At 45.3% G+C, this 23,406-nt stretch overlaps 2 protein-coding genes and 2 long non-coding RNA genes across 59 annotated transcripts in view; 2 read left to right on the plus strand and 2 right to left on the minus strand.

The window, feature by feature from the left end:
* Positions 1–11,274, plus strand: part of LOC118361303 (helicase ARIP4-like) — a 65,351-nt gene extending 54,077 nt beyond the window's left edge. For 5 of the 6 annotated variants that reach the window (XM_052482992.1, XM_052482991.1, XM_035741133.2 and 2 more), the window contains 6 exons: positions 1,574–1,673; positions 1,907–2,112; positions 2,739–2,914; positions 6,959–7,155; positions 7,383–7,786; positions 7,909–11,274. In XM_052482992.1, coding sequence (XP_052338952.1) covers positions 1,574–1,673; positions 1,907–2,112; positions 2,739–2,914; positions 6,959–7,155; positions 7,383–7,786; positions 7,909–8,834 — 2,009 coding nt within the window. In that variant the 3' untranslated portion in view covers positions 8,835–11,274. The remainder of the gene's footprint in view (positions 1–1,573; positions 1,674–1,906; positions 2,113–2,738; positions 2,915–6,958; positions 7,156–7,382; positions 7,787–7,908) is intronic. The other variant, XM_052482993.1, reaches the window with a different exon arrangement.
* On the minus strand, positions 880–1,985 carry LOC127912802 (uncharacterized). Its single transcript, XR_008083464.1, has 3 exons — positions 1,871–1,985; positions 1,469–1,694; positions 880–1,160 (listed from the first exon to the last, which is right to left on the minus strand). It is a non-coding gene; the product is annotated as an uncharacterized LOC127912802 (long non-coding RNA).
* Positions 2,911–3,831, minus strand: LOC127912801 (uncharacterized). 2 transcript variants are annotated; one of them, XR_008083462.1, is made up of 3 exons: positions 3,679–3,831; positions 3,537–3,607; positions 2,911–3,039 (listed from the first exon to the last, which is right to left on the minus strand). It is a non-coding gene; the product is annotated as an uncharacterized LOC127912801 (long non-coding RNA). The 2 variants fall into 2 exon arrangements; XR_008083463.1 differs by lacking the exon at positions 2,911–3,039 and adding an exon at positions 3,092–3,181.
* A 3,059-nt stretch (positions 11,275–14,333) lies between the features above and the next one.
* tmem115 (transmembrane protein 115) lies at positions 14,334–22,833 on the plus strand. Of its 50 annotated transcripts, none has more exons than XM_052483012.1 (8): positions 14,334–17,737; positions 18,050–20,914; positions 20,965–21,214; positions 21,365–21,414; positions 21,615–21,664; positions 21,715–21,964; positions 22,015–22,564; positions 22,665–22,833. In XM_052483012.1, exons 1-2 carry the CDS (start codon positions 16,881–16,883, stop codon positions 18,279–18,281), a joined length of 1,089 nt encoding a protein of 362 aa, XP_052338972.1. In that variant the 5' UTR covers positions 14,334–16,880; the 3' UTR covers positions 18,282–20,914; positions 20,965–21,214; positions 21,365–21,414; positions 21,615–21,664; positions 21,715–21,964; positions 22,015–22,564; positions 22,665–22,833. The 50 variants fall into 50 exon arrangements, with proteins under 50 accessions (XP_052338972.1, XP_052338977.1, XP_052338984.1 ...); XM_052483017.1 differs by having other exon boundaries at positions 21,765–21,964; XM_052483024.1 differs by having other exon boundaries at positions 21,815–21,964.
* Positions 22,834–23,406: the final 573 nt, after the last annotated feature.

Raw genomic sequence — 23,406 nt, forward strand, 5'->3', positions numbered from 1 at the left:
CCGTTCACGTGAACAGTACACGCAACTGCCTTTAAAGAAAAAAAAGTATCAACTCAACCTTCAGTCTTCAGAGTGAAACACGGCATCTGTCTTGTCTTTGTCTTTTCACTGCAACTCTGCATCGAGATTTAGGGAATTATTCCTTTAAAAAGTAGCAGTGGCAGTAAAACAGTATTTCACACTATGATGGTTAAACTATGGGTTCCCGTGCCTGCCGAACCGCGTCCGAACCGTACGGACCACGGAGTAACTACGGTCCCTTACACCACTAATTGGAGTCCACCTGTGGTAAATTAAATTGATTGGACGTGATTTGGAAAGGCGCACATCTGACTATATAAGGTCCCTCCGTTGACAGTGCATGTCAGATTAAAAACCAAGCCATGAGGTTGAAGGAATTGTCTGTAGAGCTCCGAGACAGGATTGTGTCAAGGCACAGATCTGGGGAAGGGTACCAACACATTTCTGCAGCATTGAAGGTCCCCAAGAACACAGGGACCTCCATCATTCTTAGCTGGAAGAAGTTTGGATCCACCAAGACTCTTCCTAGAGCTGGCCACCCGGGCAAACTGAGCAATCGGGAGAGAAGGGCCTTGGTCAGGGAGGTGACCAAGAACCCGATGGTCACTCTGACAGAGCTCCAGAGTTCCTCTGGTTACATGGGAGAATCTTCCAGAGGGACAACCATCTCTGCAGCACTCCACCAATCAGGCCTTTATGGTAGAGTGGCCAGATGGAAGCCACCCATCAGTAAAAGGCACACGACTGCCTGCTTGGAGTTTGCCAAAAGGCACCTAAAGTACTCAAAGACCATGAAAAACAAGATTCTCTGGTCTGATGAAAACAATATTGAACTCTTTGGCCTGAATGCCAAGCATCACGTCTGGGGGAAACCTGGCACCGCTCATCACCTGGCCAATACCATCCCTACGGTGAAGCATGGAGGTGGCAGCATCATGCTGTGGGGATGTTTTTCAGCGGCAGGGACTGGGAGACCAGTCAGGATTGAGGGATAGATGAATGGAGAAAATGACAGAGATCCTTGATGAAAACCTGCTCCAGGTTGAACCCTGGACTTGAACCCGATCGAAAATCTCTGGAGAGACCTGAAAGTAGCTGTGCAGCGACACTTGACAGAACCTGACAGAGCTTGAGAGGATCTGCAAAGAAAATGGGAGAAACTCACTAAATATAGGTGCCAAGCTTGTATCATCCTACCGATGAACACTGGAGGCTGTAATCGCTGCCAAAGGTGCTTCAACAGAGTACTGAGTAAAGGGGTCTGAATGCTTATGTTTATGTGATATTTCCATTTTTTATTTTTAATACATTTGCCTTAAATGTCTCAACCACTGCTGTCACCACATCTCCCTGACTCCCATTTATCCAGTGATATATTTTACTGTAGTTATACACACGTGTTATTCAGCCTCTCCAACCCATGCTGCCGATTTTCCTATTGACTTACATTGACTATCGCCACCTGCTGGTTATCTTGGTATCTCTCCATTGTTCTTGGTGCCTGTGTGTTGGAGACCGGGGAATGATGGGAATCTATGGTTCCTTGCTTTAGGACTGGATGGGAGCACGTCTGCCTCCGAGAGAGAGAGACTCATCAACCAGTTCAACGACCCGTCCAACACCTCCACTTTGGTCTTTCTGCTTTCCACCAGGTAATAGACCTCAGGAACACACTGGCAGAAATAATGATCATTTGTTTATAATCCTGCTTCTGTACAGTTACACTAGAAACCACATTCGTTACAAACACAATCCCTCATTCACACACTCACTCTCTCACACACACACAGTCTTACACACACACAGTCTCTCACACACACACAGTCGTACACACACAAAACATACACACCTCAGGTCAGTGACGTGTGCTTCTCCCCATCCCCAGGGCTGGCTGCCTGGGGGTAAACCTGATCGGGGCTAACCGCGTGGTGGTTTTCGATGCCTCCTGGAACCCCTGTCACGACGCCCAGGCTGTGTGTAGAGTATACCGCTACGGCCAGAAGAAACCCTGCCACATCTTCCGCCTGGTCTGTGACTTCACCCTGGAGAAGAAGATCTATGACCGACAGATCTCCAAGCAGGGCATGTCTGGTAAGTAACCAGCGAACCAAACAAACACATAGAATGGAATAGAATAGATACTGACGACATACGGGCTACACACTGGCCTGCCGAGTCTACTAGGCTTACTATTGCGTGAACCTCTATCGGTACTGCAGAGTTTACGCTTACCCCAAGCCCCCCTGCTAGTTGCACTTCATCCGGCCAGTCCACTTCACTAGCACACACTACATTGTGTGTGATGCACAGCAGTCCTCTGAGCTCTGTCGGACTCTGCGAAGTCATGACTCCTCTCAGGCTAAGTGCACTCCATTGCATCCCTACTCTACTTCACGTGCACCACGGCCAAAGTGCTTTGACGCAATTGTTATTTTTAAACACGATGCATCGGTCCTCTCCAATTTCAGCTCTGCTGTACACACAAACAGAGAAGGCCCACGCTCTTAGAATTGTAGTTGAAAAATAACATCAGGTTTATTCCATTTGTTTACACAGCCAGGGTTTGCTGTATGCCAGGTTTCATGTCGCACGCCGATGCCTTTTCATTTAGCTGCTGATGGTCCTATGCACACAGGGAGGGTCTGAAGGCGCACAATCTTCTTCTCTGTATTGGTGTAGTAGACTTGACTCCTTCCCTCAATCCCTCTTCTCTGCAGACCGAGTGGTGGACGACCTGAACCCCATGCTGTCGTTCACACGGCGGGAGGTGGAGTCTCTGCTGCACTTTGTGGAGGAGGAGCCTGACGTGTCACAGGTGCAGCTGCAGTCCCGCCAGGAGATGGAGGCGAGCATCAGACAGGCCTGCCAGCTCTACCCTCACTTAGTCACCAAGGTAACAGATCATCTATGTACACACACTACATCAGACAGGCCTGCCAGCTCTACTCTCACTTAGTCACCAAGGTAACAGATCATCTATGTACACACACTACATCAGACAGGCCTGCCAGCTCTACCCTCACTTAGTCACCAAGGTAACAGATCATCTATGTACAAACACTACATCAGACAGGCCTGCCAGCTCTACCCTCACTTAGTCACCAAGGTAACAGATCATCTATGTACACACACTACATCAGACAGGCCTGCCAGCTCTACCCTCACTTAGTCACCAAGGTAACAGATCATCTATGTACAAACACTACCTCAGACAGGCCTGCCAGCTCTACTCTCACTTAGTCACCAAGGTAACAGATCATCTATGTACAAACACTACTTCAGACAGGCCTGCCAGCTCTACCCTCACTTAGTCACCAAGGTAACAGATCATCTATGTACAAACACTACCTCAGACAGGCCTGCCAGCTCTACCCTCACTTAGTCACCAAGGTAACAGATCATCTATGTACAAACACTACCTCAGACAGGCCTGCCAGCTCTACCCTCACTTAGTCACCAAGGTAACAGATCAGCTATGTACACACTCTACATCAGACAGGCCTGCCAGCTCTAACCTCACTTAGTCACCAAGGTAACAGATCATCTATGTACACACACTACATCAGACAGGCCTGCCAGCTCTACCCTCACTTAGTCACCAAGGTAACAGATCAGCTATGTACACACTCTACATCAGACAGGCCTGCCAGCTCTAACCTCACTTAGTCACCAAGGTAACAGATCAGCTATGTACACACTCTACATCAGACAGGCCTGCCAGCTCTACCCTCACTTAGTCACCAAGGTAACAGATCATCTATGTACAAACACTACTTCAGACAGGCCTGCCAGCTCTACCCTCACTTAGTCACCAAGGTAACAGATCATCTATGTACAAACACTACCTCAGACAGGCCTGCCAGCTCTACCCTCACTTAGTCACCAAGGTAACAGATCAGCTATGTACAAACTCTACCTCAGACAGGCGTGCCAGCTCAACCCTCACCTCATCCCCAAGGTTAGAACTACACTAGATAAATAGATAGATCTGTGCACTCTGACTTCTAGGAAGATTTGAGTCTAGTTAACCCCTACATTTATCCCAAGTTTTCACCATCATTGTAAAGCCCTAGTTATTTTGTTGCTTTGACAAAGTAATTGCTGAAGATGATCATTTATTTAATGTGGTTAGTGATTCATTTTAAGGTAAAACAAAAAAAACATGTCCCTCATTTTAAGCTCAACCCTGTTACTTGAACCAAACTCTCATTTTAATATGGTGAAATTAATCCTTTAAAAAATGTTTTCAACATCTAATAGTCAAAGCATAGTGTAAAAGGAGGTGAGCCGGTTCTCTTTTTGGGCATTTTATGGGGTTTTGTGGTGGAAACTGAATGGGTCTAGCATTACACAGCAACCACGTTACCCATAGATATACAGGGTAGCATTTATTTTAAAAATCAATTTGCTCTTTTTTTGTGAATCTTGCATTCAATTGCCCCTCCCTGTTACACATGACAAGCTTTTATTCCCCTTGTCACAGGGAGATTAATGGCTCATTTGAGATGAAATCTTCAACCCTGTTACTTTAGGTGTATGTGTATGTATATATATATATATTCAGTGCCTTCGGAAACTATTCAGACCCCTTGACTTTTTCCCCATTTTGTTACATTCCAGCCTTATTCTAAAATGGATGAAATAAATACAAATCCTCAGCAATACACACATACCCCATGATGACAAAGTGAAAACAGGTTTTTAGAAATGTTTGCAAATGTATTAAAAATTAACAGAACTACCTTATTTACATAGGTATTCAATACTTATGTGAATGTAATGTTTAAAAAATATATATAACCTGTTTTTGCTCTGTCATTATGGGGTATTGTGTGTAGATTGACGAGATAAAAAAAAAAACTATTGAATCGATTTTAGAATAAGGCTGTAACCTAGAAAAATGTGGGAAAAGTCAAGGGGCCTGAATACTTTCTGATGGCGCTGTACATATCTATAAACACCATACCCTATCAAACACTACCCACACCTGTTCACCAAGGTAAGAACTACAATAGAGTTCACTATTTCATATGGAATGGGTTTGGTGCCCAACTGTTAAATAACCTCTATCATTTATAATGAACGTACAAAACATGCTCTTTCCATGACAACCTGGATTCACCTGGTCAGTCTAACGCCCCTTAATCCCTTATTGATGTCACCTCTTAAATCCAATTCAATCACTGTAGATCAGGGGTTGGCAACCTAAGGCACGCGTGCCAGCCTTGGCACGTGAGGGTATTTGCTTTGGCCACCCCCAAAAATAAAAATAAATAACTAAGCCTTGGCTTGACGTTTATTATCTCACTAATTACATTTTTTTTATAAACTGGAGAAGATAATTGAAATTGCATTGGTATGTCAATCCCGTTTTAGCCAATGGGCTTTCATGATTTTGCAGGAGTTTCATATTATTAGTTCAGTGCAAGATGACCCGCCTCGCCTCTCCCGCCAAATTCAAAACCAAGTCAGCATTGAAGACGAGAGATTAGTTTTCACGTGGCTATCAGCTAGCAAGCCTTCTTTTGTTATTTAAAAATGTTCAGGGCGCTAAATGTAATCAGCAATGAAAAATAAGGCAGATGTCTGCTCATTTATTGCCTCTTCTTGGACTAAGGAATATGGATAGGTTTTACTGAAGGACCGGTCTGTTTGCGCCCCTGTGTTGTAAAACTGTTTTTTTGTCGGACATCAAGTGTACGACGTCATTTTGAAACGAGACATGAGAAAAAGGTCACGGGTGAGGGGGACACGGCTGAAGGAATGCAGGGCCGTGGAGGCTTTCCTCAGCAGTTCGCAGGCGTTATTTGACGGATTGCCTAACGAAGGCACAATCATCTCATAGATCAAAGACATGCCTGCGTCTGTCAGAACTGTTGAAAGGCGCGTTACAGAGACTGTTGAAAATGTATAGGAGCAGCAAACTGTTGCTTTAAAAACAAACAAAAAATGCACCTATGTGGCTCTTGATGAGAGTGGATGTGAATAACATTCCACGTCTGGCAGTTGTTGCAAGATACTGTGATTCAGAGCAGGTACGCGAGGAGCTGCTTTGTCTCGGACCCATGCCTGATACTACTAAAGGGGAAGATGAGGCAAAAGCCTTCACAGGTCATTTTGAGGAGAGCGGTGTCGCTTTTCTTAAAAACATATTCGCTATTGCAACTGCCGGTCGCCCCCGCTATGGTGGGGAAACAAAAGATTTTGCAGAGCTGATTTTGAAGATGAGCTGGGCCCACCCCGTGTCACTGTATCAAGAGAATCTATGTTCTAAGATCAAGCCTGTGGTGCTAATGGACAGTGCCTCTGTTTAAGCGAGCTGTGGAATTCTTCTGTTTTTGTGGGCAAATTAGACATTCAATAGACACTTAGTTGTAATGCACCGTATGACAATCATAACTGGCACGCAGGGCGTTAGAAATGGTAGGATCAATTGTAAATTGGCACTCCACGCACGAAAGGTTGCCGACCCCTGGTGTAGATGAAGGGGAGGAGACCGTTTAAAGCAGGATTTTTGAGCCTTGAGACGATTGCGACGTGGATTGTGTGTGTGCGTGCCATTCAGAGGGCGAATGGGCAAGACTAAATATTTACGTGCCTTCGAAAAGGGGTATGGTAGTAGGTACCAGACGCACCGGTTTTAGTGTGTCAAGAACTGGAACACTACAACAACAACAAAAAAATCACGCTCAACAGTTTCCTGTGTGTCGCAAGAATGGTCCACCATACAACTTGACACAACTGTGGGAAGCATTGGAGCCAGTATCCCTGTGGATTGCTTTCAACACTTTGTAGAGTCCATGCCCCGACGAATTGAGGCTGTTCTGAGGGCAAAGTGGATTGCGACTCACAATTAGGAAGGTGGTTCCTAATGTTTTGTACACTCAGGATATAATTATCATTTTGCTCAAACTACTCTCCATGCCGGTCTCTCTAGCAACCCTTCCACCACGATTCTCTCCTGGTGGACCGGCGGGAGATGAAGCTCACCAAAGCAGAGAAGAAGGCTGCCAAAAAGAGCTACGAGGACGAGAAGCGTGCGTCGGTGCCCTACACGAGGCCCTCTTACGCCCACTACTACCCCGCCAGCGACCAGAGCCTCACCAACATCCCTGCCTTCAGCCAGCGCAACTGGTGAGATGGTCCCCCAAAGACAGACATTCTCTTAGTTCTTGTTTTCACCCGAACAATCTATTTTCTCAGTAACATACTGTACAATACTACAGTTGCTTAGTCAATGTGATACCAAGTTTTTAATTCCTTTAAACTGTTCTTTTAACCCTCCACCCTCAATTTGGACTGCCAATTCACCACCCTCTCATCTTTCCTCTCCCTTGACCCTCCCCCCCCCCACCTTTCAGGCGCCCACCCCCTCGCCAAGATGAGAAGCCCGTGGCCAGCGTCCGCCCCGTTCAGTCAACTCCAATTCCCATGTTGCCTCGCCAGGCGTCTCATGCCTCCGCCTCCACGGCAGACTCCGACTCCAGCTCGGGCTTTCCCGTCAACTACCTGCAGAAGGCAGGCGTCTTCGTCCAGAAGATCGTCACCACCACAGATATCGTGATACCAGGAACCAACAGTTCAACTGATGTCAAGGCCAGGATCAGTGCAGGAGAGAGCATCCACGTCATCAGAGGAACTAAAGGGACCTACATCAGAACCTGCGACGGGAGGATCTTTGCCATCCGTGCTGCAAGCAAGCTCAAGGCAGGGGAGGAGAACTCAGCCGTTGCACCCAAAAGTAGCAATCCCAACTCAACTCTTAGTCAGTATAAATTCTACCCGTTTGGTCCATATGGATCTGTTTTTGAGTGCTGATGGTTTCTGTTAATCTCGACCAGAGAGCAGTATCTGACCCGTCTGTCTGTCTTCCCTCCCCTCCCTCAGACACCCAGAAGGCATCGGAGGACTCGGCGAACGGCACCAGCGGCTGTGTGACTCGCCCGCTCTCCCCTGACAGCCCCGAGATCCTGAGTGAGCTCCAGAGGTACACAGCTGCATCCGGAAACAAGATCCAGCAGCAGCAGGCCTCAAAGGCTCTGTCTGCAGGATCCTTGGAGACGGCGCTGGCAGAGAGCACCAATGGCAGCAGCGTGACCAGCCATGTCAAGCCCTGGGGAGAGACCACGGCCCAGCCCAACACAGACTCCACGGCCGCCCTGGACCTGAAGGGCACCAAGCGCAAAGCCTCCACCCCGTCTGCCGACGAATGGGCCGACAACAAGCAGCTGGCCCCCGGCAAGCGCACCTCGGCCCCGTTGCCCCCCCGGGGCTTTCCCTTCACCAGGGGCTACGGCCTCCCGCCCATGGGCCTCAACCCGGCCATGCTGGGTTCCATTGAGCAACCCCTTTTCATGGGAACTGGCTCGCCCTACTTCCAGCCCCACAGCCAGATGGGTGACCCCTGTCTCATGTTCCCCATGACCTCTGACCCCTTCGGCCTGGGTGACGGCACCCTAACTAGCTCCTCCTCCAGGTCTTCCTCCTCCACCACTACCAGCTCCTCCTCGGCTGCCTCTGACTCGGCCTCCCTGGCTCCCTTCATGCTGGGTGCTGGTATGGCTGGCATGCTGCCCCCAGATTTCCCCATGTCCTACGGCCAGTCCGTGGGCATGTACCCTAGCTCGCTGCTCCCTGGGGGGCTCCCGGCCGCCACCCCAGGCCCCGCTGGCTCCAGCTTCCTCTCCCACTTCCCCTCCTCTGGCCTGATGGGGGCGGGGCTGGGTCGCTCTGACGCCCACGGCTCGGCAGAGAACGCAGGTAGTAGCTCAGACAGCGATGACGATGATGTCATTGAGGTGACTGGACAATGAGAGCCTCCAACCGCAGTGGGGAGGCATGTGGGTTGTAGGGGGCAGTTAGTGGATTGATGGTGCTAGATCTGGAGAGGAAGGGAAGGGACAATCAAGTCCCATCCACCTCCACTAGCCCTTTTTCCCATCCCAAGTGCAACATGCACGCCGTTCAGAAAATGAGTCTGTATTGGAATATAACACAAACTGGACAAAGCAACGAATCCTTATGCTGAATATCTCATTTAAAAAGAAGAAAATAGAAGAACTGAGCACCAGAGAGAACGTAGATGAAGAGGAAACGGACTTGGGGCTTCCAAAATGTTCTGTCCTGTCCTTATTCAAATCACTGAAGCGACAGCTGGGTTTGAACCTGCAGTGACCCTGAATCGCCACCAGGGTGTACTGTTTGTTCAGAAGACTGACTAATTCGCTTGGTTGTCTTCTAAAACTTTTTGCATTTTTCCAACAGTTGATGATAGACTAGGTTAATAACTAACTGACAGTAGACTAGAGTTAATCAATCAAATTGAGAGACATAGTTGGTAGTAATTATGGTATGTCACAAAATATCTGTTAGACCATATTGTTCTCGATTGTCATTATTTTCTACGGTAGTCCTACTCTAAAACTGTTTTCAAAATCAATTTGATTTGCTCTTGAATTAACTGCCAGGACAGAAGTGTTGAGTTTTTTTGAGAAATTGGATGACAATCTGAAAATGGGCGAGTCGAGACGGAAGTCAAAGAAACCGTTAGGGTCTTTTGTTGGGTGAAAATCTAAATAGTAAGAACCTTCAACTCAAAGAATGTACGCTTATTTACGCCTTTAATGCAGATCTTTGGGACAGGCGTCACTTTTGGGAAGATCTGATTTCCACGTTTTATGTCATCTTCTGCATTTTTCTGATTTGATTGCCTTGTCTACCGGTGATGATGTGAAAACATTGCTCTTGCGAAGGGCCAACTGTCCAAAGGGACGGTGAATTGAAAATGCCTTGCCTCTCTCTGTCTCTGAATGTTACCCAGTGGGAGTAGAGAAACAGCGAGACGGGCAGTCCTAGGGACCTGGATCTCACCCATAGTCTTACTGTAGCTTCTCTAAGTGATGCAAATATGACCTGTGACACCTCTGTGTGTGTGTCCCCTTCCCTGTCTGTTTCTGCACTGGGTACCCAAGTGTTCTAGAGTAGAGAACTTGTCTCATAGTGGCTCGCTCTGTCTCGGTGGATAGCTTGAACACTTGTTTTCTGCTCCTTTGTCTCATCTCTGGCATATGTGATTTCAACTGGACAAACAACCCAGGGTTCAAGGGGTCATTGTCAAACCAAAATAATTTGAGCAAATTCAAAAATAGCTGTGCCAAAAAAAAAACTTCAAGCACTCTCCAGAGAGGATTATTCTCTGACGCGACCAAACTGCTATTGGCCTAAAGAAGAGGGTGTCTTTCGAATTTGGTCACAGAATGTTATTATTGACTTTGTTGTGAGCTCATTGTTAAGGGGGATGGGGGGTTAAGTGTTTGACACCTGGTTCTGTTTAATTAATAAACAGCACTTTTCATTTTCGTTACTTCTGACTGTTACTGCCCCTCTCATTACTTACATAGACTTACTGTCTCAATCCAACCCACTTTGGGAAGAGGGAAGGCCAGCCCACCACCTCCACCAAGTCCCTAGCCTTGAGTCTCTTTAGCAAGAGCTTTAAACTCCAATTATTGCATTTATTACGATACCCTCGTATCATCAGACTTGTTCTTCTTTTCATTCATACCACACTTAATGTGCTTTTCTTTTTTCAACATTTGAATTTACCAAATTCATGTATTTATGACAGTGCATATTTATTCATTCTTATTTTAAATGTTTGTACTTTTTTTGTTCTGTTTTTGTTTGTAATGGGATTTTTTTATTTTTTATGTTCATTTACTGGAACACAGCAATTATTATGTTCCATAACTTGAGAAATGTGATTTATTAGACATCTGACTCGGTGTGTGAGTTTCAGGACCAACCAGTCACGGGCGGTCAAACCACTCATTAGCAGAGAGAAAATGTCACCCAGTGCTTTTGTTTTTTGTTCATATCATCCAGATGTTCATTTGAATCTATATATCCTAATGGCAAATGAAAGCTAGTTCCCTCAGTTTAATGTTTTCAGTTGTTGTACCACTCAATCTTTTTCATAGCTTTCTACTTGAATTTCAGTATTTATTTATAAATCGATTCAGTCAGCCACCAACTGACTGTCCAGTAAATTCCATTTAGTTAAAAGGGATACTTCGGGAAGTTAGAGGTAGTTTTTGCGCGCCAATGCTAACGAGCGTTGGCACAATGACAGGAAGTCTATGAGTATGTGCTAGCATGGTTAGCAAAGCCTGTACAGTACATAGTTTGTGAATGGACATGTAACAATGGATGGCTTTAAGATCTTTTGTAAATAAAATAATGTTTTGAATGGCATTTCAAGTTCATTTACTTTGATAAAAACGCAAATGTTTAATCACACACTATCTTATCTTACACACAGATCCTCAAGCACTATCTGAACATAAGTAACTCTTTCGCTGAACTTTTGGGGAGGGGACTGAGCATTGTCTAGAGACCTGTCCAGAGTCATATCCATCAGATGACATGACCTAAAATCAGATGAAGAGGGCAAAATTGAGAATATCTGTCAGCCTAGATGACAATGCATTTTTTTTTTAAAGTAGAAACAAACACGTCTGATCAAAACTGTTATCTTTACACGGAGACAGGTTTACTGTTTTGTACGTAGAATGAATTTATAGTTGTTGTCTGGTGCGTGCTTTTGGTGTTTACAACAGCTTGGGTGAAATGAGCTGTCTGCCAGCCTTCAAGTTGATCATGTTGACATGTTGTGACTCTATGAAACGGAGGTTCTGTACGTCGACTTCGCCAGTGTATATCTTAAATGACTTAGAAGCCTTAGATTTTCATCATCAGCTATGCAAGTAGATTCTGTTCAGTTGTATCTGGAAACAAGTGCTTTTACGTGTCGTAACATTGTAAAAAAAAAAAAAATCATTCCATGATGTCTTCTTTTTCCAGGAAGCTTGGCCACGGTGGACTGGATGTCACTTGATGTGTTCACCGCTCTTTCATGTTGTGATCTCTGTGTTGCCGTCTGATCTACAATGTAAAGTTGTAACGTCCTGGGAATGGGAGATGCGGGCAGAGATCTGGGACTGTCACAACTGCCATGGTTTTCTCTCCCCGTATGGGTCCTCTTACATGACCAAGATGCGTGGACATTTGTGTGTTTTTGAATTGAAGACTCTGTTTGGGTTGCTTAACCTTGGCCTTTTACATAAACCGACCCTTTACATAAGTCGAACGTTCACAGGGATTTGGGTCATGCAAATTGTCTCCCTCACCGCCATCGCACGCGCACCATTTAACCTCGCAGTACAGGTGGTTTGTCTTTTTGATTCTGTAAATGCAGAACTGTTATTCAGAGAGAAGCATCAATATTCCATAGAAAACACTATCCGAGCAGTACAATTGCGTCCAGTGGTGTGGTTCTTGTTCTCCATAAGGAAAGTTCCAATGAGGCATCCCAGAAACCAAGCATGTCTCATCTGAGTCTCGATAAAACAGCCTTTGTCTCGTGTTTTTTACACATTTTTTTGGTTTGTTTGCGGGCGTGTCCATTTGTATGCCTGTCTTCAGAGGAAAACGTGCAAACGCACCATTGTTCTTTGCCAGTCAAAGGTCCCTCATGTTTTTTTGGTAGCCAGCCATTATTCACTGCATTTCCTGCCAGTGAGCTATTCATGTTATCTTGGTTTGATATCAGATCAGATTTTGCTGTGCTCTCTCTCTATCTGTGATGTTTGATTCTCATAGAGTTCTGCTGGCAGAGGGCTTTGTCTTTTTTTTTACACCTGAGAAATGTGAATTCTTTAGTGTAATATTTTTTATGGCAATTAATTACTGAATAAAATGAATGTGTATGCAGTTATCCCAGTCATTTCTTTCTCTTTAATCAATGCATGTTCAACCTTATTTTACCAGGTAAGTTACCTGGGGAATAGTTACAGGGGAGAGGAGGGATGAATGACCCAGATGGAAGCTGGGGATGATTGTGGCCTTTTGAGGGCCAGATTATAATTTAGCAAGGACACCAGGTTTTTACACCCCTACTCTTACAATAAGTAATAATAATAATAATAATAATAGTGCCATGGGATCTTTCGTGATCACAGAGAGTCAGGACACCTGTTTTAACGTCCCATCCAAAAGACTGCATACACCGAGTAAGGTCCCCAATCACTGTCCTGGGGCATTGAGTTTGGTCTAAAAACATGAGGAAAGAGTGCCTCGAACTGGGCCTCCAACACCACTTCCAGTAGCATCTGGTCTCCCATCCAGGGACTGACCACAACCAATGCTGCTTAGCTTCAAAGGCAAGCCAGCAGTGGAATGCAGGGTGCTGCTGTCCATCTCCAAACATGTCAGTTTGAATACATGTCAGTTTGAATACTTTTACGTTTTAGTAGTCAGATTAGCTTCTCACTACTCAGACAGCTGACACTCCATTTGTAGCCAGTCCAGGAAAAAGCTATAGAATTCCATATAGAATCCCTAAAATGTAATAAGATCTCTGGCAAAAAATAGCATCATGATGATATTTGAGTTAGTATTCCAGGTGGGCGGAGAGATGGACCAGAGATGATGTAAACACACAGGCCAATCCGTATTATTTTATCACAAAAAAAAATAAACCGATTGCAAGAGAATCCTCAAAGCAAATAAATGTTGGGAATTAGGCTATGCATAAAGAGCTGGAGGCTGACAGGCAGGCACCGAGACTGGAGCATCCCTTGACTGCTGTGTGGTGGGGGTGGGGGTGACACAACATTGTGCTGAATTTGAAATAAATCTAGTCTCTGAAGAGCAGCCTAGATCATAATCCAAGTAAAAAAGCTATCCATGACCCATAAACGGGTTGGTTGTTTAGCAACAAACTATGGTGCAAAACAAACAGGGTTGGTAACATTTAAACTATTTTGCTTCCAATGTTAATTGAAAATGCATACATTTGCACAATGAACACTAGTCTCTCAAACACATAATTACAGCTGTTGGTTAGCTAGCTACTGCATTTGAACCATATTAGCATTGACATGAGGTCAGTCAAAACACCTCAAATCAAGACATGGTATCAACAACCAGATTAAACGAGCTGCAACGAGTCACGATTCCCCACAGGGCAGTTTCTTGTCATTGTCGGTAACTGTCTGGCCATCCAAAATCACAGCATCTCACAGACTTCTGTTTGTCAGCGAACCCATCTATAGGCTGCCCTACCATGTGGAGCGAAATGAGGGTGAACGGGTATCTGGCGAGTGGAACAAGTTGACGGGTACACCGGAATGGTTGTCAGACATGGAGATGGAGTCAGGGGAACCCATAGAGGTCGGTAAGAAGACGGGCAGGGGGGGAGAAGAAAGTGGAACACATTAAGAGTAAATATCGAGTGCTGTAGGAGGAAGTTGAACATGGTGAGAGTGAGGGTTAATTAACTGTGGCTGTAGATGCGGTTCAAGACCGCTGAGTTTGAGCCTCATTCAGATGGTGATAAATATGATATTTACCCAGTGGGAGTGAGATTTTTGGAGAGAATGGATCCTTGCCTTCTGGCTGATCCATATATGGCGTCAGATTGGTTGGGGAATGTTGGGTCGTGAAAGTGACTTGAAGTGGAATCGTGTCGTTTTTTTGCGTTTCTGCCATTCAGAGGGAGCGTGCGCTCCGCACCACACGCCTGAGGACAATACCTGTGTTTTGATTTGATTGGAGAGGCGTTAAGTGTTGAGCAGGGTCAACTGAAGTTGAAGATTCCCACGCCCAATGTTTTTTGCTTTGCAGACCGGGTGAAGAGCGTGGTGAAACAGAGAAGACACGGTTTTATTTTATTTTTATTTTATCTTTATTTAACCAGGCAAGTCAGTTAAGAACAAATTCTTATTTTCAATGACGGCCTAGGAACAGTGGGTTAACTGCCTGTTCAAGGGCAGAACGACAGATTTGTTGTACCTTGTCAGCTCGGGGGTTTGAACTTGCGGTTACTAGTCCAACGCTCTAACCACTAGGCTACCCTGCCGCCCCTGTCTGTACTATTGGGTTTTGATGCAGAGTCTAAAGTCAAGTTAGGATTGGTCAGTTATCCCGTGAGAGCTTTTGTCCCAAACCCATTATGGTGTTTTATAGGTGTCAAGCTTATGGTCATGTAGCATCAGTGTGTAGGAGGGAGAATCCTAGATGTGAGAAGTGTGCATGATGACTTGAGACAGGAATGTGTAGTATCTTTGGAAAACGTTATGTTTAACTGTAGGGGTACCCACATGGTGCTGGAGATCAGAGGTGTCCGGTGAGAGAAAGGCAGTTTGAGGTTGCCAGCATCAGAGTAGTACAGAAGGTGTAGTATGCTGAGGCAGGGAAGAGAATAGTAGAGGAAGGTGGGTCCAGGATGAGGGATCCTGGACCAAAAGGAAAGGGAAAGGGGGATACCTAGTCAGTTGTCCAACTAAATGTATTCAACTGAAATGTTACTTACGCATTTAACCCAACCCCTCTGAAATCAGTAGAGTGGTAGGAATAGCATGTGCTTCAGTAGGTTTTTTTTTTTTGGGGGGGGCATTCATAGCCATGGTGATCAACTGTACCAGAGGAATGGAATGAAAATCACAGAGGATAGATGTTGTGGTGGCAGCTGTAGAGAAGTACTTGGGTGTACGAGATTTTACTGTAGAAGAGTTACAAGGTGATTTAAACGATAGTGTCCCATCCTCTTAGGCTGCTTGCCTGGTGCAGGATCAAATGGGGCCAAAGTAGTGGAATAGTGGTGAGGTATGGCAATTTTTTCACATAGTGTAATGAATTCATACTACATGATAGTAGGCTGATGCAGAGTCAATACAGTAGGTGGTGGCATGCACCTATAATATTTATTTGCGGCCCTCCATAATGAAGAAGTAAAAAAAAAATAATAACAACTGTTTCCCATAGTGCTCCAGTCCACCACGTTGGCGTGACTTGACGCTTTGTGTGTTGGTGGCAGTGAGCCCAAGACTCCGTTTTTTGGTCAGTGTGTGTGAAGTGCTGGATTGTCAGAAATCTGTGATTTTATATCGGAATACCGTTGACGTAACCGAATAGGCTCTCTGACATTGTGAAGACGTCATGGATTTCGCGTGAATCTCCGATCTTTGATCACCTCGACAACATTGTTTTGAAGGCCTGTAGCTACTGCTAACTAACGTTACAGGAAAAACTCGAGCTACTGTGGCTAGCTAGCGGTGAATCCTGGGCCGAGGAAAACAAGTGAGGCGCTGGTGCTAATTGTTGTCGTTTTTGGAGTCATACTACTCAAACCCTTTCATCAAATGTTGACTGGTTGTCTTATGAATTCGAATGGTGGATATAAAACATCGTAACAAACTGTCAGACTTCTTTCCCTAGCCATTTAATAGCAACTTAGCAATAACAAGCTAACTAACTTAGCTTATTAGCTACTTATTCCAGCGCTTGCTAGCCAGCCAGCTAATGCTGAAGTATTAACTTAGCCAGCTAGCTAGCTGGTTGAAGTTCTTGGTATGATTTCTAAAGTACAGTAACTATTTAATATTTGTGATGTATGTAAGCTTCGAGTATGACACCGTTTGGTGTCAGTTGAGAGTAATTCACAGGTTGCTACATATGCTAGCTTAGTAAATTAGCCCAGTTACCTATTCTTAATATCTAATCACACTAGTAAGGTCAGTTCAGTTCGGCAACTATAAAGGGTTATAGCGAGGTAGAAAAGTTTCCCCATCAAGTGTTTTTGAACAGCAATACCATTAAAGGTTAATTTAAACCACCCATTAGCATTGATCAGTCAGATTCTTTCCCCTATGAAGCATCACTGTCGAGATTGGATGTTGTCTGTATCAGCAGATTACGTTTGTTCTTCTTGGCACTGCTGATTAACGGCCAACACGTGAGCAGCTGCAGGTCATACAAACTTACTGATCGGCCCTTGCGCGATACTGACAAACGACACAATGAATCGCTATCTGCCAGTTGCACGACAGCACTTCTTGGGTGCATTAACCAACACCAGCGTTGTGGTGAAGTCCATAAGTGCCATAGTGCTACTTCTGTATCTGCTCTCGTGGGCAGTTGACACTCCATACGCCCTGGGTGTGACGCCTGGCTACCTCTTCCCCCCTAACTTCTGGATCTGGACCCTGGTGACCCATGCTGTGGTGGAGCAGCATGTGTGGGGATTGGTGGCCAATGTTGGGACTGTCATGGCCTGTGGCCGGCTGTTGGAGCCTCTGTGGGGCGCCTTGGAGCTGCTAATCTTTTTTGCCGTGGTCAACATCTCTGCAGGCCTCCTGGCGGGCCTCTCCTATTTGCTCACGTACGTCGCCACCTTTGACCTGGACTACTTGTTTGCTGTGCGAGTCCATGGGGCACCAGCTTTCCTCGGGGGGGTGTTGGTGGCCCTCAAGCAGACCATGGGGGACACGACTGTGCTGCGGGTTCCACAGGTGAGGCTCAAAGCGTCCCCGGCGCTGGTCCTCCTCTGCCTGGCCCTGCTACGCCTCTCTGGCCTGCTGGAGAATGCCGCACCACTGGCGGCCTACAGCTTTGGCGCCCTGGCAGGTTGGGTCTACCTGCGCTTCTACCAGAGGCACAGCCGGGGCCGTGGGGACATGTCAGACCACTTTGCCTTTGCCTCCTTCTTCCCTGAAGTGGTGCAGCCAGTGGTGGGGCTGCTGGCTGGCCTGGTGCACGCAGCCCTGGTGAAGATCAAGGTGTGCAGGAAGATGGTGAAACGCTATGACGTCGGGGCACCTTCCTCCATCACCATCAGTCTGCCGGGGGTGGATCCCCAGGACACAGAGAGGAGGAGGTGAGTGCTGTAGAGGCCCAAATAAACACACACACACACACTCAAGCACACAGCCCAATATTTGTTTACCTTCATTATGTGGCTGACACACTTGCAAGCTGTCACGCATACACTATTTGTCCTCAGTTACATAGATGGCAGTTAGGCCTACATATCACCTCGCTCTGCACCTGGAGAGGATCAGTGGCTGTTTGAAAGGGACTCTGAGACACCTGCTATGCCATGATGTAATGCAAACATTTGCTCAGCCTTGCTTGGTAATGGGCAGACACGGTTTGTTTTAAAAACGGACTCTGTCTGATCGTCTTACAGGCAGTTGGCGCTGAAGGCCCTGAACGAGCGACTGAAGAAGGTGGAGGACCAGTCGGCCTGGCCGAGCATGGATGACGAAGAGGACGACGATGAGGACGAGGTTCGGGCCGACACCCCGCTGCTCTCTGGACATGAGAGAACCTCGCCAGTAGGGGGGTCTAATGGTTCCCAGAACACCACGGGACAGGAGTCCAGCATCATCAGCTTTGAGGACGCTCCCTCCAGCTCATAACAGACACACTGATACACACTGCTATTCAAAACTTAGTATAGCTCACACACTACAGTGACTACACCCCCCCCCCACACACACACACTAGCTGTAGCAGTTTTTGACACATTGTCAGGCTTATCAGTTTTTCGCTCTGACTCGCCGAAGTTGTACACAGATTGTTCTCCTGGCCCCACCCGCATATGTCCATTGAAACATGAATGCAATGTACAAACACATTGGACTCTCCCTGGTTTGTCACGTCTCTCCTGAATAAACTATTGAATGGTTGTACAAAATGTTTTTTTTTTTTTTTAATTACAGCTCTTTTGACCCGAGACACCTGCTCCACACCTGCTGCTCTCGTCTGACTCCCAGACCTTGTGTCTGAGACGCCACGACCAGAGCAGAGACTCTTGGCAAACTCTCCATCTGTTGCTGTGTGTTGCTATTGTACCAGAGCAAGCTTTCAGCAGACGGATGCAGATTCTCAATGGTTTTCTAGGTCATCCTTTTGTGCTGATTGGTGTTTAGTCTTCAATGTCTTTGACATCTTTTCTCTCTTCTCCATCACTGAAAGACTGAAAGACAGTTATGGCCAAATATATATTGACACACTTGCACTTTTCTTAAATAATTCCCTATTACTTCGAAAATAAATTGAAATTAAAAACAAACAAACTGTAACCACACACTGGATTTTCGACATTGCAGAACCAATTTAGCTTATTTATCATTTTAATTTAGAAAGTAAAGACCAATGACATGGACAAAATAATTGGCAACCTTTGGCCAAGATAACTGCATATAAACGCTTCATCAATGAGCTTGCTGCACCTTTCTGCTGACAATTTGGCCCACTTTTCAGCAGCATACTTCTATAATTCTTCAATAATTCAGGGGGGCCATCCACCAACTGCGGTTTTCAGATCTCGCCAATACGTTTTTGATGTGACTTTGCTGGCCACTTCAGAACAGTCCAGCATCTCTTAACCATTCCTGGATGCTTTTTGATGTGTGTGTGTGTGGGGTTGTTGTCCTGCTGGAAGACCCACAGCCTTCAGTGGAGACACATTTTTTGGACACTGGGTTGAACACTGGGTTGAACACTGGACTCCAAAACGCCTGATAATCTGCTAATTTCAAGCAACCCCACAGCATTACCAAACCTCCCCCATCTTTGATTATAGGGAGGGTGTTATTTCATTGAAATAATAAATCATTTGTCAGTAAACCCAGATCTGTATTGCCAAAGAGTTCCGATTTTGATTCATTGGTTCACAGAACCTTCTCCATAGGATTTAGGCTTGTTTAGGTGGGTTTTTGAGAAGTCCAAACAGGCTTTTTTTTGTCTCCAGCAGTAGGGTCTTCCTATGTTTACTAACAACCAAATTAGGCATTCAAAGGAAATAACACCCTCCCTACAATCAACCATGGGGGAGGTTTGATAATGATGTAGGGTTGCTTTGCTGCCTCTGGCAGTGCGGGCCTTGAACGTGTGCAGGACATCAGGAAATCTGCAGATTATCAAGGTGCTTTGGAGTGCAATGTTCAACCAGGTGTCTTTGTCAAAGGTTGTGGATCTTCCAGTAGGACAACAACCACAAACACGCATAAAAAGCACCCTGGACTGTTCTAATAGTCAGTGAAGGGTCCAGATCTGAATCACATCTGTGACGATCCATCTATGGCGAGACAGGACACTCCTCAAACATTGAAGAATAAGAGCAGTTTGTTGCTGAAGAGTGGGCCAAATTGCCAGGAGAAAAAGGTACATAAAGCTTATTGATGGCTACAGGAAGCATTTGTTGGAATTTCTTGACTGAGTACTAGCTCCTGGGTGCCAATAATTTTGTTAATGTCATTTGTCTTTATTTTCTAAATTAAAATTGTAAACTTAAGTTTGCAAAAATAAAACTGGTTCTGCAATGTGGAAAATCCAATAATGTGTGGAGACCATTTTTTTTTTTTTACTATTTCAACTTATTTTAGAAGGGTGTCAATATATTTGGCAACAACTGGAGGTCTCGATTTACCCCCCAGGCTATTTTACTATTTTATCTTCTGTTTTCAAATGTTTCCAACATTTATGGGGCACCTGATAATTGGACAAGTTGCTCTGTGGATGATGATGATGTGGTTGTTTATTGTTTATTTTTGCTCTGAAGTCAGAGTTGGATTACTCGAAGGGGAACCATGGCCATAATAGATTGAAGGTGTGTGGGTCTATCCTCCTTTTTGTTCATACTGTTGATTTGTGTTCTGTCAGAATCTTTAGTTTTTCTGGCCAGCCAGTTTTATTTAGTTTCTTTTTACCCGAATGAGTGTGTAACAGGGAGAGCTAGAAGACTAGATGTTGTACACAGTGGTTTCCTGTCATTTCTGAATGGTTTTGGCCTGACAATGTTCAGCAGCTTGTGACACTGACAGAACAATACAGCCACTGGGAACATCTTGTCGAAATCTCTTGCTCTTTGTTTCTTTCTAGTTTCTCATTTTTTCCCACTATCTGTGTCACGTCTCTGAATGTTGGTTAAGATAAGATCTGCACTCTTGAGTCTTTAAATCAAATAACTTATTTATGAGGTTTGAAATGTTAAGGTGTGGTGAAGGATGCCAATGCGTATGCAGTTCCGTTTAATTTGTTGGTGAAGGTGGCCCAAGGATTGGTTCTGATGCAGTTCTGTTTCATTTGTTGGTGAAGGTGGCCCAAGGATTGGTTCTGATGCCGTTCTGTTTAACGTGTTGGTGAAGGTGGCCCAAGGATTGGTTCTGATGCAGTTCTGTTTCATTTGTTGGTGAAGGTGGCCCAAGGATTGTTTCTGATGCCGTTCTGTTTAATTTGTTGGGGAAGGTGGCCCAAGGATTGGTTCTGATGCCGTTCTGTTTAATTTGTCGGTGAAGGTGGCCCAAGGATTGGTTCTGATGCAGTTCTGTTTAATTTGTTGGTGAAGGTGGCCCAAGGATTGGTTCTGATGCAGTTCTGTTTAATTTGTTGGTGAAGGTGGCCCAAGGATTGGTTCTGATGCCGTTCTGTTTAATTTGTTGATGAAGGTGGCCCAAGGATTGGTTCTGATGCAGTTCTGTTTCATTTGTTGGTGAAGGTGGCCCAAGGATTGGTTCTGATGCCGTTCTGTTTAATTTGTTGGTGAAGGTGGCCCAAGGATTGGTTCTGATGCAGTTCTGTTTCATTTGTTGGTGAAGGTGGCCCAAGGATTGGTTCTGATGCCGTTCTGTTTAATTTGTTGTGGAAGGTGGCCCAAGGATTGGTTCTGATGCCGTTCTGTTTAATTTGTCGGTGAAGGTGGCCCAAGGATTGGTTCTGATGCAGTTCTGTTTAATTTGTTGGTGAAGGTGGCCCAAGGATTGGTTCTGATGCCGTTCTGTTTCATTTGTCGGTGAAGGTGGCCCAAGGATTGGTTCTGATGCAGTTCTGTTTCATTTGTTGGTGAAGGTGGCCCAAGGATTGGTTCTGATGCCGTTCTGTTTAATTTGTTGGTGAAGGTGGCCCAAGGATTGGTTCTGATGCCGTTCTGTTTAATTTGTTGGTGAAGGTGGCCCAAGGATTGGTTCTGATGCCGTTCTGTTTAATTTGTTGGTGAAGGTGGCCCAAGGATTGGTTCTGATGCCGTTCTGTTTCATTTGTTGGTGAAGGTGGCCCAAGGATTGGTTCTGATGCAGTTCTGTTTAATTTGTTGGTGAAGGTGGCCCAAGGATTGGTTCTGATGCCATTCTGTTTAATTTGTTGGTGAAGGTGGCCCAAGGATTGGTTCTGATGCCGTTCTGTTTCATTTGTTGGTGAAGGTGGCCCAAGGATTGGTTCTGATGCAGTTCTGTTTAATTTGTTGGTGAAGGTGGCCCAAGGATTGGTTCTGATGCCATTCTGTTTAATTTGTTGGTGAAGGTGGCCCAAGGATTGGTTCTGATGCCGTTCTGTTTTATTTGTTGGTGAAGGTGGCCCAAGGATTGGTTCTGATGCCGTTCTGTTTAATTTGTTGGTGAAGGTGGCCCAAGGATTGGTTCTGATGCCGTTCTGTTTCATTTGTTGGTGAAGGTGGCCCAAGGATTGGTTCTGATGCCGTTCTGTTTCATTTGTTGGTGAAGGTGGCCCAAGGATTGGTTCTGATGCAGTTCTGTTTAATTTGTTGGTGAAGGTGGCCCAAGGATTGGTTCTGATGCCGTTCTGTTTCATTTGTTGGTGAAGGTGGCCCAAGGATTGGTTCTGATGCCGTTCTGTTTCATTTGTTGGTGAAGGTGGCCCAAGGATTGGTTCTGATGCCGTTCTGTTTCATTTGTTGGGGAAGGTGGCCCAAGGATTGGTTCTGATGCCGTTCTGTTTCATTTGTTGGTGAAGGTGGCCCAATGATTGGTTCTGATGCCGTTCTGTTTCATTTGTTGGGGAAGGTGCCTCGAAGCTTGGTTTTCACAGATTTTCCTTGCACCAGACAGGTTCCTCAGATTTCCACTAATGATGTGTTTCTCTTTGTACTGTGACCATTGCGCAGACTCCTATTTAGTTTCAGATATTTCTCTGTCTCTATATGAAATAAAATACGATTGTATGAAATGTGAACAGTGAATCGTCTTTTTGCAACACTGGGTAGGTATAGGATATGTATTTAGGGTGCTGCTTGCTTGCCCCTCAAATGTGCCACTAGATGGAGCAGTTAACACAGTCGCTGATACTCTTCTGACAACAGAAACAGCTGCCCTCACCAGTCTACACACAATACCCCATAATGACAAAGAGAAATTTGTTTTTTTAGAACTGTTTGCACATTAAAAAATTTAAAAAACGGAAATACCTTGTTTACATAAGTATTCAGACACTCTGCTATGAAACTCGAAATTGAGCTCAGGTGCATCCTGTTTCCATTGATCATCTTTGAGACGTTTCTACAACTTGATTGGAGTCCACCTGTGGTAAATTCAATTCATTGGACCTGTCTATATAAAGTCCCACAGTTGACAGTGCATGTCAGTGCAAAAACCAAGCCATTAGGCCAAAGGATTTGTCCGTAGAGCTCCGAGACAGGATTGTATCGAGGTACAGATCTGGGGAAGGGTACCTAAACATTTCTGCAGCATTGAAGGTCCCCAAGAACACAGTGGCCTCCCTCATTCTTAAATGGAAGAAGTTTGGAAC

This window comes from Oncorhynchus keta, chromosome 28 (assembly GCF_023373465.1).
Source record: "Oncorhynchus keta strain PuntledgeMale-10-30-2019 chromosome 28, Oket_V2, whole genome shotgun sequence".
Classification (NCBI taxonomy): Eukaryota; Metazoa; Chordata; class Actinopteri; order Salmoniformes; family Salmonidae; genus Oncorhynchus; species Oncorhynchus keta.